This window comes from Ambystoma mexicanum, chromosome 12 (assembly GCF_040938575.1).
Source record: "Ambystoma mexicanum isolate Mex_15411 chromosome 12, UKY_AmexF1_1, whole genome shotgun sequence".
Lineage (NCBI taxonomy): Eukaryota > Metazoa > Chordata > Amphibia > Caudata > Ambystomatidae > Ambystoma > Ambystoma mexicanum.
This window is the reverse complement of record NC_090936.1, coordinates 1,005,380,305-1,005,396,135: the sequence shown is the minus strand read 5'-3', so window position 1 is coordinate 1,005,396,135 and position 15,831 is coordinate 1,005,380,305. Positions and strand designations below refer to the sequence as shown.

Below are 15,831 nucleotides of genomic sequence, written 5' to 3'. Positions count from 1 at the left end.
TTTTAATACAGAGATGATGCAGCTAATTCTGTCATGGAAGGGGAGGTCTCATAATCAGACCCTCCTTTCATAAAATGCTCCATGCCAGAATTGTAGTGGACACACGTGCCTTTGCTTTGATAGCTTACAGGGGTCCTCAGCCCCAGCTCTGGGGTAAGTTCAAAGGCCACATGTGCATTCCTGCCTGCTGCTACAACACAATGTTCCTGCAAGCAGAGGTGGCTTTTTAATCTCATGCACTGCTGGTCTACATTATAATAATTGTATGTCTTAGTACGTTTAGTGGCTTAACCTAAGCCAAGCCTAGTTGTGGCATGGTGACTGCCAAGAGCACATGATTATGACTCCACAGACATTTGATTTTACATTAGTATTAGGTCTGTGAGCAGGGTTCAGCTATTAAAGGCTGATGTGAATTGGTGTCTGGTCTGACTGTCTCCATTACAGCGGCGTGGAACAGGGATCATGATGCTGCCTCTTTGATTCTCCTACAAGAAGTGTAACACCTCTCACTTTCCCTCAGGCCACAGGAACTCCCCTACCAGGAGGCCTCCCATGAAACAATGCCTACAAGGCAGCACTGGCATTAAAAAATAACACACTTACACCAGGGTGCTGACCACTGGAGTTCCTTTGAAGTTAGCAGGCATGGGAAGGGGCGGAGTTAGAGTAACCAGAGAACAGAGGTGGGTTGAAAGAAGGATCCCACTATTTTGAGTTCTGTTATTGCTCACTTCCTTTTCTTGTCCCCTCCATTTCCTGCATGCAAAGTACTCTGGGTGTGATTTCGTAAGACAAGTGGCACTTGTTAAAAATAAAAAAAACTGGATTGAACCCTTTGTTTTGATTAAAAGTCTATATTCCTGTACACACAGAATGGACATTTTTATTTTTTGGAGTCTTAGTACTATTGCTGTTTGGGTGGCTACTGTTATCAACTCACCCCCCCCCCCTGAATGTATAGCCCACCCTCAGCCCATGTTACCAAAAGAGGCAAAGGAGGTATACCTTTCGAAGTGTGCCTGTTTCACCTTTATGATTGGGGTCTGCCGGCCTAGTAATAGTGTGGGGCTGAGTAGGCAGTTTAACCACTACTCACCCCCCACTCATGGATTCATCCAGATCACTAACTCTGCCCATCACCTGTGGAGTTCCACAAGGATCCATCCTCTCCCACGTGATCTTCAGTCTTTACATGGAACCACTTAGACCCCTCCTCGCGCCACACTGCATCCATATCCACCAATAGGCACATAACATGCATGTCTACCTTCAGAAAGCCTCCATCGCAGACATCCACAGGCTCAAGGCCTGCCTATGATTGATCCAGGTGTGGAAGTTCAGTGCTTACCTGAAACTCAGCCCCTCCAAGACTGAATTGCTATTCCTGACCAACCACACCAAACACCCTGACATTCAGACCTGACTCTCTGCTATGTATCCCAAGGGCTTCACTCCCAAGCTGGGCCACCTGTGTCAAGTCCCTGGGGTTCGAAATCGACAGACGCCTCTCCATCAAACAGCACATAGCAAGGAAGACACAAACAGCTTGGTATCAACTTTCTCTCTTGCAGAAAATCAAACCCTTCATCCCAGAAAACAACTTCAGATCTGCTGTCAGTCTTGTTCCTCTCTCACTTGTATGGTGGCAATGCCCCTTTGGAAGGCCTTCCAGCCCCCCTGATGTCCCTGAGATGTGTCCTGCATGCTGCAGCACGACTCATCAACGGACTCCTCAAATTGCGCCACATCACCTCCCACCCTCACCGAACAGCACTGGCTTCCACTGCAAGCCTGTATCATCTCAAAATCCCTCTGCATCATCTACAAGGCTGTCATCCTGAAGTTCCTAAACTATCTCACTGAGAAACTCTGCATCTCTGGGGACCTACCATCCAACAGAAGTAAGGACATATGCAGACTTCAACTCTGCATGAGCAGAGAGGACGTGTTTAAGGAGGCAAACCGTAGGGAAAGAAACAAGAAAGATCAAAGACAGAGTGGGGAAAAGGAGAAAAAATATTTTTTTCTGTACTATAATTAAGATGTTAGTATACCTGATACCTGTTATGCTGACGTGGAATTGACCAATGGTGTACCCCTGATGAATTTCCAGGCTATACTGTATTTTAAATTGTAGTGTGTAGGAATGAAACATGTTGGGTATGCAATGTGAAGTTGGAATGAGTGTGAATTGTTGCATTGAGTGCGTGAGTGAATGTTTTAATTAAAATTTGAGTGGTAGCAGGAAATGGTGCTACCATGTGTTGAACACCATTTATGTCGGTCCACATTGGAGTTCTTTGGTAACAAATAATTGTGTAGTGTAATAATAACTATGAAATATGAATAAATTGAAATGTAAACTATTCAAAAACTGTGTATGAAAATTTAATAAAAAAAGAAAATACACAAAAGCAAGGTACAATAAGTGATGGTGGTATCTACTCAGTGAATCTACAATACTGTAACTTAGAAGGAATACTGGTGTGCGGTTAGTGGAAAGAGGGGGATTATCCTTTATAAGTGCCAATTGTGTCCCCTAAGTCTCTTTGATGTTTTAGTGGCAGGAACGAAAGAGCCAGAAGAGGGGCCTTCTGTGTCTACACCCAAATAATCTGGAACCTCATACCTGTCCATATCAGACTCACCCCTTCGCTTCTACAGTTCAAGAAGGAGCTCAAGACCCTTCTCTTCAAGGAATGGCTCTTCCCTGACCCCTAGATCCACACACCCTCAACTCCGCACACTACCTGAGACTGGGTGATCTGCTCCCCACTGTTCCCTCCACTGGTTGCTTGTAGATCCCTTGCTGACAAAATTCCCACCTTCCCCCCTCCCCTATTGTTGGCTCCGCACTCGCTTGTGCCTCTTCCCTCACCCTCACCATACTGATCTCCCTCTGATTGTGAAGCGCTCCGTTGCTAGATCCACGCTCAATAAATACCCTAACAATAATAATGACAAATCCCTGTACTCCTGCAGAGCAGCAGTCCTTCAGTCACAGAGAGACACTGAATCTAGCCCTACACACAAATATACAGTCTTACTGAAAATACACTCTCTAGCAAGGTTTGCTGATAATCACACCCAGCTACGCATTAATTCTGCACCTGTGACAAACGCTTAAGCATAAATAAGTTAATACATTTCCACACTCATGGTCATTCAAAAGCCTCACATTTCAAATCCCAGGTGAATGGGAATCAGCCAAAAGGACCGAATGCGTGATTTGGCCTGAATTTCGGCTGTTCGAAAATTCCGAAAAGTAACAGGCGTTGCAGAAACACAAGGTAAGTAAGGGTGTGGTGGGGGTGTGGGTGAGGGCAGGGTCCAATTTGTAAATGTTCAGGGGAGAAAAGACCGAAAATTATTTCATAAAAATAATCTTCAGTCTTTTCTCCCTCGAACATTTGGATCGTGGGCTTTCAACTCCGTTCAACGGTGTACATACAAATGCTGGGCCGCCTTAGCTTTGTTTGTGAACCTGCTACTCTAGGTCAGTGTTTTGAAGCGTCATTCAGGCTGGGCTCGTTAACCCACTGAATGGTGAAATCCAATGTGATTTCAAAACGACTAGCCATATCGCAAATATCTCTCCCACTCCCCACAGGCAATGATTGTGCCATCTCTTGGTATTTGGAGAGCTCAGTGTTTGTAACTTGTCTGGTCTTATGAGGAGAGATTTTGTAGTAAGCGTCTTTTCCTCCCATTTTGGAAAGTTGGGAGTACATAAAAAGGGTAAAACGGAGATAGGAGTAAAAGGATTAAGGGAGTAAACATGTAGTTCTCATTCCTGACAGGCATATTTGTAGGCAAGTTAAAATATATTTCAATATTACAATTAGGCTTTTTTTTTTTAATACACTCTTTGTAGCTCGTGATTCCTGGAAATAAAAAGAAGCATTTGCATCATGTAGGCCGCCTTGACATGAGGCTGCAGGATGGCAGACGCCCTCTGTATGGAAGGTGCTGCTCCTGCCACTGGTCTGAACACACCACCTGAGCAGCGCAGGCAGCATAAAGGGTTAGAAACAGGAGGACCTGCCAATCCCTGTTTTTCTTTGTTGAGAATATTGGCCTGATTTAAGGGAGTAAAAGAGGCACGCCTGGAATGTGTGATTCTGCAGAATGGGTGCTTTGTTTAGTGACATTTGTGTTGCCTTGTTATGTAGTAAGTGCTTTTGTGTGTGCTTTGCAGTATAGTATGAAGTGCCAGGGAGCATACCAATGTTGGCCTTTGTGGTGGATGACCCGAGCTCGATTCGTGCTTTTTGGGTGCTGGATGAGATGCAGGCTGTTGGATGTGTCATGGGAGTGGGTGCTTCTGTGGAGTGTGTGCGAGTTGCACTGTCCTTTGCGTTGCAGTCCTCTGAGGGATGCAGAGGGTCCTTGGATGTGTTGTGTAGGTAAATATTTCTCCTACCCATTCATTCTGGATCTCCTGAAATCCTTACTGGATGTAACTATTCAGCAAGTCTGCAAGGCCAGCCCTAGTATTACTGGCAAAACTGAGTGGGTAGATGGTACATGCCATTGGGGACTCCCTTGTGGCCTTTGATAGGTAAGGGCGCAGGGCCTGTCCCATAGAGGGGTCTATTTGGATGTTGAAGGATGGGTTCTGTCTGAGATAGAGTAAGTGGGGTGTCGCCAACATCCTCTAGCAGGCTGCCAGGGTCTTGCAATCCAGCTATGTTTGTGGGGAAGACTTTTTCAGGGGTCTTAGATATGGCCACTTTGGTGTTGTCCATTGATAATGGCTGGGTTCAGAGCAGCTTTGTCCTGTGTGTGGGGTGAAGGGGAGGCTTTGGCATAGGATTCTGAATCAGTGGTTTGTTCTACTGGTGACTGTGTGTACTTAGAAGAGAGATTTATGTCCAGACAAATACTTTGGCTGTTGTGTTTGGTTCGGTGGGGGGGGGGGATTGATGCTTAAAATGGTGTCTGTGGACACTAGGATGGCTGTGTGTTTGGGAGGAAAATTGGAGAGAACAAAGGTAGCTTGGTAATGGCTACAGAGTTTAGAAAGGTACATGATGCATCCAGTTCTTCATAGGTCCCAGGCAAACATTTCGACCATTCAAGCTGTCCCTGGTGCACAGTACTGTGATCTGAGCTGTTCATGGTCTGCATGTGTACACATGTGAGTTCTGATGACACTGAGCAGTGGTCTCATGTGGATGCTGAAAATAAAAAGGGATTGCTGAGGCCCTTGGGGTGTCATGCATATCAACACCTTTGGCCTCATTATGTGTTTGTCTGTACTGTTACATTTTTGGCAGTAATTCCGTTCCTGGCACATTTCTTGGTGGTCACGGAATTGCCACCAGTTATACTGCACGGATACATTCTGAGTTTGACCTTGAATTGGAGGATTTAGCTCCAGCAAGCTGACGGAAGCAAACCCTCCACTTCAACACCAAAAAGTGCCCCTATTTACCATTGATGAAGTTACCGCCCGCGGCACCTCTGCCCAATCCCCAATGGAATTGCATGGACTGAAGAAATGGTGGTAAACACTGCCATGCACTCACTTTTAACCCGGTGGTAAATCTGCCAGACTGAGTGGCTGTAACAATAACTTGGTTTGGCCAAACTCGGAGTGAGGCCCTTTGACTACCAAAGAGCCTACATTTGTAATTCTGTGGCCTGGCACAGTCTTCCAGCAGAGTCTGTTCTGTCCCCAATAAATGAAGTCTTGGCTGTGGCCTTTGATAGGGATATTGGTCACCAGCACCATATACAAGCCCTTGCTGAAGCTATAGAAGCTATAGTGCGTGTCACTCATGTGAACATCTACAAGTAGACTCATCGGTATCACTCAGCAGAACAAAGTGCTGTCTATTGTACATCGATTGAAAAAGAGCCTAGAGCCATACCAATCGCTCGTCTTCCAGGAGCCAGGATTGGGTCGATGGCAGTGATCTAATTCTACAGGTACCCTTAATGGGCTTCAACACTATTTAAAAAGGCGAGTAGTAGATGCTTAGAAATCTGCACAAAACATAAATGAGGTGTTGTCTTCCGAACAGTGTACAATAATTGGACAACAGTACAACGTGTACGCATCTGTTTGTACTGTGCCGCTACATGGCTAAGCAGACAGAAATAAATGGAGCATACCACTACGTGGAAGGGGCTGTTGGGAATGTGCTCCCCTCCAAAGCGAATGGTGATGATGTACTTCCCAGGCTCTGGGGCCGTGTAGTAAATGTCGAAGGTGCCGTCTTGGTTCTCCACCACGTCCACATCGAGCTCGCCCCCGTCCGGTGTGGACACCTTGCAGGTCACTTTACCCTTGCCGGCGGCCTTGGCATCCACAGTGATCACTGTTTCTTCTCCAATCTGGATGGTGGGTCCCAAGCAGGCACCTGTGGTGAGGAGAAGGCTGGCGTCACACAGGGTCTAAATGCAAAGAGTTGGAGACGCCCTTCTATTGCGTCTTCACATCCCTACTGCAGGCTCTTGGGGAAACACATCGGGGGGCTACCTCAGTAAACACATCAGGGGGGTGGGCTACCACCCTCTTCAATTCTAATAATTTCAGTACACGAATATATCATACCTTCCCATCAACACCCATCAGTCCATGGTTGCCAGCCACCCATAACTGATACCAACCACCAAACCTCTTTATTCAGAATATGTGTAAAGGACAGCTTACACCGCCACAAGGGTCCCATGCACTAAGAAGACGGGAAGGGGGCCAGACTGATAGACGATCGATAGCCAAAGTGGCCCAACATTTGGCCTTGCCTTTCATACCCCCATTAATGAATTGATGTTGGCCAGTCACGTCCCCAACAGCGACCCCCTGATTGTGTGAGTGAACATAGATGAGCTGTGACTGAGTTAGAGACAGGTTGAGTGAGTCAGCGGGTGGGTGTGTGACGTATCTCGTATCTGAGTGGAGGGGCGAGTGAGTTGAGATAGGAGTTGAATGAGTGAGGTAGTGAGTGGGCACAGTCATATGGTGCACTATATGTTGACTGTCATCTCTGCACCATGGCTCACAGTTATCAATTTGCCAAGGAGTGCCCTATCCCCACCAGCTGGTCCACAGTTGCACTCAGTGACCCCCCTCTCCCCGTAGAGCTCTTTCTGGAGCACTGTGTGGTGAAACAAAGGGATCTTACCTAATCCGTGGCCTCCAATGGACACTGGAAAAAGAGAAACAAAAACAAAATTACAAAAGGAAGCCCGAGCAGCGGTTAAATCCTTCATCTGAGGGGATACATGGGGAAAGGGTATCTCTTCTGGGATTGATGGATTTGCTTGTGTTTCAGATTGTATGGGTTTCATTGCCTTACAATAAAGCATTCTTTAATCTAAAGCAGGCATAGAGGAAAGCCAGGATAATCCATCAGATTCCAGTGATTCATAACAAAGAACTGGAGCTGAGTCCTCGAATTCTGCATCTCCAGAGGCTTTACTCGAGCATCAGCGCAGTTGAACAGTGGGGTCTCTTATCCAAGAATAATGAAGCTGAGAAAACAGACACCCGCTTGTGAACTCCCTTTGTATTCCCAGCCCCCCGCCCCACCCCCATATCTTTTCTTCCCTTCCTCCCCACCTTCTGGTCCTTAATAGAACTCAGAAAAAGCATCAGGACGTTCTAAAGTCCTTCTGTAATTTGGTGAGTTTTAATGATAAAATTGCCTTATGAGGCAGCTGCACATGTTCAGTTTGCCAATATCATCTTCCCTTTGTGGATTCTGTTTTCCCCTTATGAGTGAATGTCCTGGCATATCTCTGCCCGCCTTCTAGTGGTGGAATGGGTTTAGCAGGCAATAGATGGAAAGCAACCCCAATCTTACCTGAGAGATATTGGGGGGTCGTTTCAAAATGGAAATACTGATACCGGCACTCGGCCCGGCGGTATTACAGCCGGATTACTAGTGCCGATGTCGGATGGAAATCCCCATTCCATTGAGTCCCATTGGACTCCATGGGGGATTTTGCTGGTAATACCAGTGCAGGTAATACCAGCGGTTATTTGCCAGTAAGGTGCCTGAATTACCTCCTGCTCTTAGCTGGAGGTAATTCAAGCACCTCACCGGCCAATTTGTAGTTGGCCGGTGCGGAAACGTTCCGGTGTACGTTAATACCGGCACGTTGATTCCGCATCGGCCAATTTGTGAAAAACAACCTTGCTGATGTCTTCATCGGTGTATGAAGGCCTCCTAAGAAGGTCTCGTACATTTGTGAATGCAAGACTATCGGGTGTTGGGACAATAAGCAGACAGACATTCTCTCTTACATTCCAAAGCCTATGTGCCTATCGGACACACAGAACATTAGACAAGGAGGCAGCAACCCGCTGTCCCACTACGCACCTGTTACTAAGCACTTGCTGGCATCCCCCGAGGGCAGGGCATGGATTCGGAAAGGGGAATAAGGGATTTCGTCCCCCCCATATTTGATGGTGATGGTGTAGCGACCAGTCATGTCGGGCAAATAGGACACAGTGTAGGTCCCGTCTCCGTTATCGCGGATGTTGGCTTTCTTTGGTTTTCCCTCGGGGTCCTGGAAAAAAAAACATGGAGACATTTAGTGTCTACGCCAGGACTCTTGCTTAGCACCAGGACTTGTGCTTATCTCTACAGGCTGGGTACTCATAGAGGTCTCCACTATCGGCATCTTCAGCCGACTGGACCATTTGGCTCTGTCATGCCTTGGGGCGGGAGAAGAGAATGAACAGTGGAAAGGAAGGAAAGAGAAGCAGCAGAAATAAAGAACAAAAATGAGTGTCCAAGTATGAGGTGGGGTGGAGAAGACACAGGAGATATTGGTAAAGAAAGGGCAGACTTAAAAGGAGAACAGAGCCAATAGAAACTGGCATGGGCATGAAACCACGCCCCTTCTTGCTCTGACACTTAGGAAGGGTATACGGAGCAAGGAGTATACTGTTGTGTTAGCTAGATATATCTGTAGATTTTTAAATAAAATGTGGTTTCATGTTTTCACATTGAGGCATTTGCATCGTTATGTATTTGCATCAGTACATTTTGCGTTTGTGCATTTGGTATCCGCACAGAAAGTGGCAAGGAAAATTCCGAATGGAGAAATGACCGCATCTTTTGGGGACATTTTAAAGAAATATAGGGGTAGGATGGGATAAGAGAAATAGTTGAGGTGTGGGAACAATGAGACGCGGGGGTTCCCCCCACCCCCATGCTTTTTATTTAAAAAAAAAAGATGCAGTAATTTCTCCTTTCGAAATTATCACGCACATCCGTGCATTTACCTTGGTGTTGCTCATTTTCAGGGTACAGGAAGAACATGCTTTTAAAAAAAGCAAAGGAGATACAAAAGTATAAAATGGAGGGTTGTGCCGGTGCTAGCCCCGTTTACAGAAAAATGATGAATCTGCATGAATATAGAAATGCACAAAGCTAAAGATATGGAGCTGAAGAAGCTGTCTTGAGTAACTGATGCATTTATTGCGATATCACGTGGTTTGGTTCTGTCTTTCTGGACCACTTCATCTGGGCACTTCATCAGGCAGATGCCATACAAGATTTACCAAGGCAGCTTCTGAGGTTACCCCTTGGTCTGGGATTAGAAGCAAAAATAAATCAAGGCTAGTAAAGGAAAGGGGGAAAGGGTACATCTCACTGTGGGTGTTAGATGAGAGGCGCAGGGAAAGGGAATGGGCGTAGGTTGGCAGTGGGAGGCTGCTGCTTGATTTGGGATGAGGTGAAGCGTGGGCAGAGATGGGGCATGGTCTCTAGTTGCTTTGATGCTGCAGACATTAGCAGAGGTGCAGAGGGAGCATAGGAAAGGTGCATGGTGTGGACAAAGTATTTCTATAGAGATAGGGGAGGAGGAGATTATTACAAAGGTTTTGCTTATTTTCGGAGTGTAGTGAGGAATGGGAATTATGGGGTTTCCAAGTTGCTATTCCCCATTTTGTGACGATTGCTATAATATATATAATATTAATAAGATGGTCTGGGTATGAAATAACAAACTCAGATTATGACTTCTACAGAATTGATGTACTTACAAGGATCTGGACTGTAAGTAGCCCTTCACCAGCATCGCGGGCATCAATCGTGAACTCCACAGGCAGGCTGGCAGGGATGCCCGCAGCATTGAGACCGGGTCCACTGGCACGCACTTTGCTGGCATCGTGGGTAGGCAGCACTTTGATTTTGAAAGGGCTAAAATAGAAGACATTGTCAGTTGAGTTTTCCACTCCGCTTCACTCCACTGGCCGGGTGTTGCAGTCTGCCAGCATAGGTCACCAGTAATGCTATTGCCCAGTCCCACTTTTTTAATAGAAATTACTATGCCAGGCACATCCAAGCCTTTTTTCTTGACAACTCCAGGCTTTCTACCTCATATTGAGATCCAGAATGCTCCTTCCAAGCATCTTCAATCTCTGCATTTCTGCCTGCAACCTCCCAGCATATGCAGTCCAGGCCTTTCTGGCCACTCCCTGCCCCAGAATGTCCAGTCCTGCGCGCACCAGCATTTCCAGACTCGGTGTTTTCAGCCCCAGCATTTCTAGCCCCTCCGCTTTGCCAAGCCCAAGGCCTCCAAGCCTTTCCGTTCTGTGCCCACTCCAGCATGTCCAATCCCAGCTAGGTCCAGAATGTCTAACTACCAGCTTCTTCTGACCTGTTCTAGACTCTCCCACTGTTTGCCATCCCAGGCTCATGCCTCATCTTTAGCCAAGCCTGTCCTGCGCAAAACTTTTCAAACATGTACAATCCCAGCGTCTCCCAACTTCACCTTTCCCAAGAATTCCTAGCCCAGTTATTCTCTGCAATTACCTGTAGCAGCAATCCCAGTCCTACCCTACCCCACTCAACATTCCAACCCCCAGATGTTCTCAATGTACCCAGTCTAATCGTCTCATGACATTCCAAGCACTGGTCTAGCCCAACCTTCCTAGTCACAGCCTCTACCAGTATTTACAGGATGTTTACTTTCTGCCTCTCCCAGGGTCGGACTGGGGCATACAATTGTCTCGGACACCAATAAAAAAGTGGCCCACCGTTGCAAATGGAAATGCATTACTTTTTTAACAGACTGTTTGAGTAGTACCCAAGGGGGAGTGTTTGATAATTTGTGATGTAGTTGTGCATTTGAAAGAACATTTATCAGCAACATTGATCAAAACTACTAGCTGCATAGTGAAGAAACTCATCAAACTGGCAAAGTGGCCCAACTTGACCAATAAAAACTGGCCCACACTACTAGCATTCTGCTTTTTTGGTTCAGGAATTGCCTGTTTTTACAGTTCAAGGCTCCCCGGAATTGTCTGACCAACTAATTCCTGGAATTCCCTCTCCCTGTGCTTGCAGTTCCAGGATTTCCATTTAAATTCCCTCTCTGTTTGTACGGTCCAAGACTAACTGGAACTCCCAATCCGCCTCTCCCATGGAAGTCCCAGCCGGTGCTGCCCCCAGTGCACCCGCCAATAGCCTCTATACGCGTGACACTCCTGCTGGCAGGGTGATGACTCCTTGTCCGTAGTCTGTTGCCGTTCCTTTTGGTCTCTTTCGCTCTCTCTCAGCTCTTGCTCGTTCTACCCGCCATCTTGGAGCAGGGAAGAGTACTGCAGGACTGGGACCGGATGCTCCATAGACTCTACAGGTGGAGCTTGATATTGCTGTGACTGCAGGTGGATGGGAGCAGCCGAGCAGGCACAGTGACTGCCGAATGCCTGGGTCCTATATGTCCCCACCTAGTTGTAGGCTTCCCCACAAGGGCCTTTTCTTCTGAAGAGGGAGACATGTACGTTGAGCTCAGGTTACTAATGGCCTCCCCCAGATATCGCCCTCTACGTCTCCCCTAAACCCAGTCCTACGGGGCCTGTTTTTCGGTTGTCTTGTGGTTGGTTGTTATTGTCTCGGGAGGATAGCTCAGGGACAAAGTGCTTCTCTGGGTATTAAGTGCGTTATAAATAATCAATTATAATTATTCTAGCAAAGTATATTTTCTATCTGTTAACTCTGCTGTTTATTATCATACATGCGATCGTTTTCACCTTCCTTCAAGCGCCAAGAAGCCCCACCTTGAAGCAGATGAATGTTCTGTCTAAATAAAATACAATTATGTCCAGTTTCATCCCTTCCCAGAATTCCCAGTCCCAGTATCCCAAGCCCTGCACTATCAACTGTGTCCAGGAGGAATACTCGTGCACCAGATCATCAGACCAGGAGATCATTAGTAAAAACAATGGCAAGAGTGAGGATGTTGGAGAAAGATGAATGGGAGAGTCAGATATAGCCCATCCAGGGGTAAAGGTTACCTGCGCGGCACTTCCTGCTCGGCGTACTTCACAGACACGGTGTACGGGCCGTCCGTGGCTGGAGTGTAATTCACGGTGTGGGTGCCATCGCCCTTATCTCGAACATCCACTGGTTCTGCAACACCTGTAGAATGGGAAATCATGGGTCAGGCGACATGACGTAAGTGGAGGCCCTGCCAGGGGGCATTTGCAATGCCACAAGATCGCAGTAACACCAAACATATTGGCAGGCACAACAGTTTTACACACCTGAACAACTTCATAGGCTGACAATGACAGAGAACATGGCTCTCAGAAGATTCATAGTATCGTGGTTCGCCCCTTGCAGGGTCCCTCTTTAACCATTTCAGGTCTGTGGGTGATGTTTCCCGGACCACCCAGATAGCGACCACCCAGGAAGCAGCAACCAGAGAAGCCCACCAATGGAAAAAGGAGGCTGAAGGGAGGGAGTTGCAAGGGAGGCGAGCTGGCCCTGAAGATGTGATGCGGGTGCTGGAGCAGGTAAGTGGTTTGAGTGGGAGGAGCGGTTCAGTGGGAAGGATGAAAAGTGGTTAAACACGAGACCCACTTAATTACTTAATTGGGATTTTATGGAAATTAGTCTGGATTAGGTATAAGAGGCCATTATTAAGTAAAAAGCTTGAATGCGCCAGGACCTGATGGCCTCTCCAACCTCGCTTTAAAATCAGAACCAGACCTATGGTGTCGGATACTCTTGGAGCTCTTTGAGAACATCAAAAAAACATAAACAATCCCTCCCTCTTGGAGGGACGTGACAGTTGTACTTATCTATAAGGCAGGAGCCAGGTTAGACCCTGTAAATTATCGATCGATTTCATTATTTGGTGGGCCATATAAAATCTTCTCAACCTTGGTTTTGAATTATTTACAAAAGCAAACAAGAGTCTCGTTGAGTAATGATATTTACCAATTGGGTTTTAAGAAAGGGGTCAGTGGGCCTCATTATGAGGTTGGCGGTAACCCGCCGGTGCCACCGTTGTGTTGCTGCCAACCCCGTAACACTGAATCCGGCACTTTACTTCCCGGTGCCACCGGGACATTACAACGCAGGTGCCGGATTTTATAAGTCCCCATTCACTGGCACCGTTTCTAATGGTGCCGGTGCTTCCATGACGAATCTGCCTATGGGGCCGTTGTTCCCAGCTGGGCAGTCCTGCCGGGTGCAGAGGCCCTGGCAGGCAGGCTCATAGTGTGGCGGTCTGGATACAAGGACGCCAGTAAGCTTACCGGCGCCCTTGTTTCTGGACCGCCACATATGTAATGAAGCCCAATATCTCCATGAACTATAAGAAAGGCTTTCAATTGTGTGAACTGGGCCCTTTTGTGGTTAAAGTTAAAATCTCAGGGTTGTTCTCCTGTGCTGCTTGATATGCTGAAGGCCCTTCACTATGAGAGTAGATTAAATGTGAGACTGGATACCACTGGAAACACCTCAGGTTGGATAAGGATATGTTTTGGCCTTATCCTCTTTAATGCCTATATAGCTGACTTAGGAATGTCCTTTGTAGAAATGAATTATCCCCCTAAAATGGAAGCCCTGTCTATCCTGTGCCTCCTGTATGTGGACAGCTTGGCTCTGTTTGATTACACAAATAGGTCTCCATAGAGCATGACTGGCAGCTAATGATTATTTCAAGGGTGTTGACCTAGAAATAATATGGCAAAATCTAAACTTCTTGTTTCAAATAAATACATTAAGAAAGAAGGAAAAAAAAGAAATGTTACTGGTTAACGCACATAAATTAGAACAAGTCCAATGCTTTACATATTTGGGAACTAAGATAAGTAGCACTAATACATTCTATGAACAATGGTCACCTAGTAAGACTGGAATGCAACAATCAATATCTCAGTTGAGGCAACTTGACAGGAACTATGGTCGTTTTTCACTTCTTCCTGTATTAAAATTCTATCACCAAAAAGTAATTCCCAGTTTAATACATGGTGCCGAAGTGACCAATGCAAAAGGGACCTGGTTGCAGTTTGAGGGCAAGCTTTGGCGCAAGGGCCTCTCTCTGCCGCAGAGTACCCCCTTGCCTGCAATAAGACATATATTAGGCACCAAATAAATCCAAGCCAGGATTGATTGGCGAAGCCTGCAACTATATTGAAGTTTACTTGTTTCGCCAGTTGGCTCCCTGTTTGTAGAGCTGCAGTGCATACTGTTGGCAGATGCTTGTAAACCTCTGTCTGATTGGGTTAAAAAATGTACTATGATTACGGCAGAGAGTGTTATCGCTAAAGAAATGCTTGTCTGTAGGCCAAATGCAGCCAGGAAATGCCTCTTTGACTCGGATTGGATTTAGAAGAGGGGGCGTCTGTTAGCATAGAGGATGTTTGAACATTTTATCTATGACATAAGATCTAGCGGGGCAATGAATGTTTCATTGCAAAAATACCCTTCCAAAAAATGTAGGCACACGTGGCTCTATTTGAAGTTAAACTTATTCGACTCATGTGGTAAAAGGGGCCAGAGAAAATGTTCCTAGATGTGAGAGTTTATGCCAGCTCTGTCATAGGGACATTGAACCCCTATATCACTTGGCAATGGTATGTTCTAAACGTAGTATTCTGCATGAGAACACAATTGGAAGATGTCTGTCTGCTGCAAGACTAGAAGGGACTGAACACATGTGGCACATCCTGCTTGTAGATCCTCCTGTGTCTATGATGGGTGAAGCTATGAGATTTTTAGGTATGACGTTTCCTGACCAATTGGCCTATTAAATTAAATTATTGGGGGCGATAGATTGATGGTATTTCTGAAATAGTTTCTTGTGAATGATATCTTGACTTTCGCCTGTAACTTGATTTTAAACTGTACGATGAAATTAGAATTGTGTTGTGTGATGTAACATTTAATGGGGATTAGTGTTTTATTGAATTTGTTCATAAAAAGTACTGTTTGCTTTAAATGTGATATTTTGGGTGAAAAGTGTATTTAGTTTTTTTTACTGTAACACACAATAAATAAATGTTAAACACAACATGGAAAATTGGAATGGGCGGGGTTGAGGATGGGGGTAAAGGGGACAGGGGGGTCCTGGTATGGAGGGGTCAGGGAGTGAAACCCCATGATTTGAATGTCTGCTTGTGATCTGTTTGAGGCCACTCTGGGGCGGACAATAAAGGCTGCCTTGTTTCACTGTGGCCTGAAACGAGCGCCATATACACACAGAACCTCCTTCATGTCCCAGAGTCAATTGACAGTGAATAGACTTCTCCTGAGCTCGAGGCGAGAAGACAACGTCCCCACCTTTAAGAAAAGCCTTAAAACACCTATATTGACTTTAACAGAATAGGCCCAAAGTTAACGTTTGCTTGGTGAGATGGTATCTCCTTGCATGGATGTATGCCCTTGCGCTCCTGCTGTGCTGCTAAGCGACCGTGGGACAGCAGGCATCAATGCGCCGCACGTTTATTCTTAAATGTTCCCTGCCGACAATAATCCCCAGGCGATACACCTGTCTGTGTTCTCTCCAGTACCTCGACTAATATTATAACTCGGATTGGTCACTACACGGACCCACTACTGTTCTAGCACG

The 15,831-nt window shown here is 46.2% G+C and overlaps 1 protein-coding gene across 6 annotated transcripts in view; it reads right to left on the bottom strand.

Moving 5' to 3' along the window:
• The window catches only part of FLNC (filamin C), a 253,022-nt gene that overhangs the window by 50,876 nt on the left and 186,315 nt on the right, over positions 1-15,831 (bottom strand). For all 6 annotated transcript variants that reach the window (XM_069629538.1, XM_069629534.1, XM_069629535.1 and 3 more), the window contains 5 exons: positions 12,266-12,389; positions 10,010-10,166; positions 8,337-8,526; positions 7,137-7,160; positions 6,124-6,371 (listed from right to left, as the gene is read on the bottom strand). In XM_069629538.1, the coding sequence (XP_069485639.1) occupies positions 6,124-6,371; positions 7,137-7,160; positions 8,337-8,526; positions 10,010-10,166; positions 12,266-12,389 (743 nt within the window). The remainder of the gene's footprint in view (positions 1-6,123; positions 6,372-7,136; positions 7,161-8,336; positions 8,527-10,009; positions 10,167-12,265; positions 12,390-15,831) is intronic.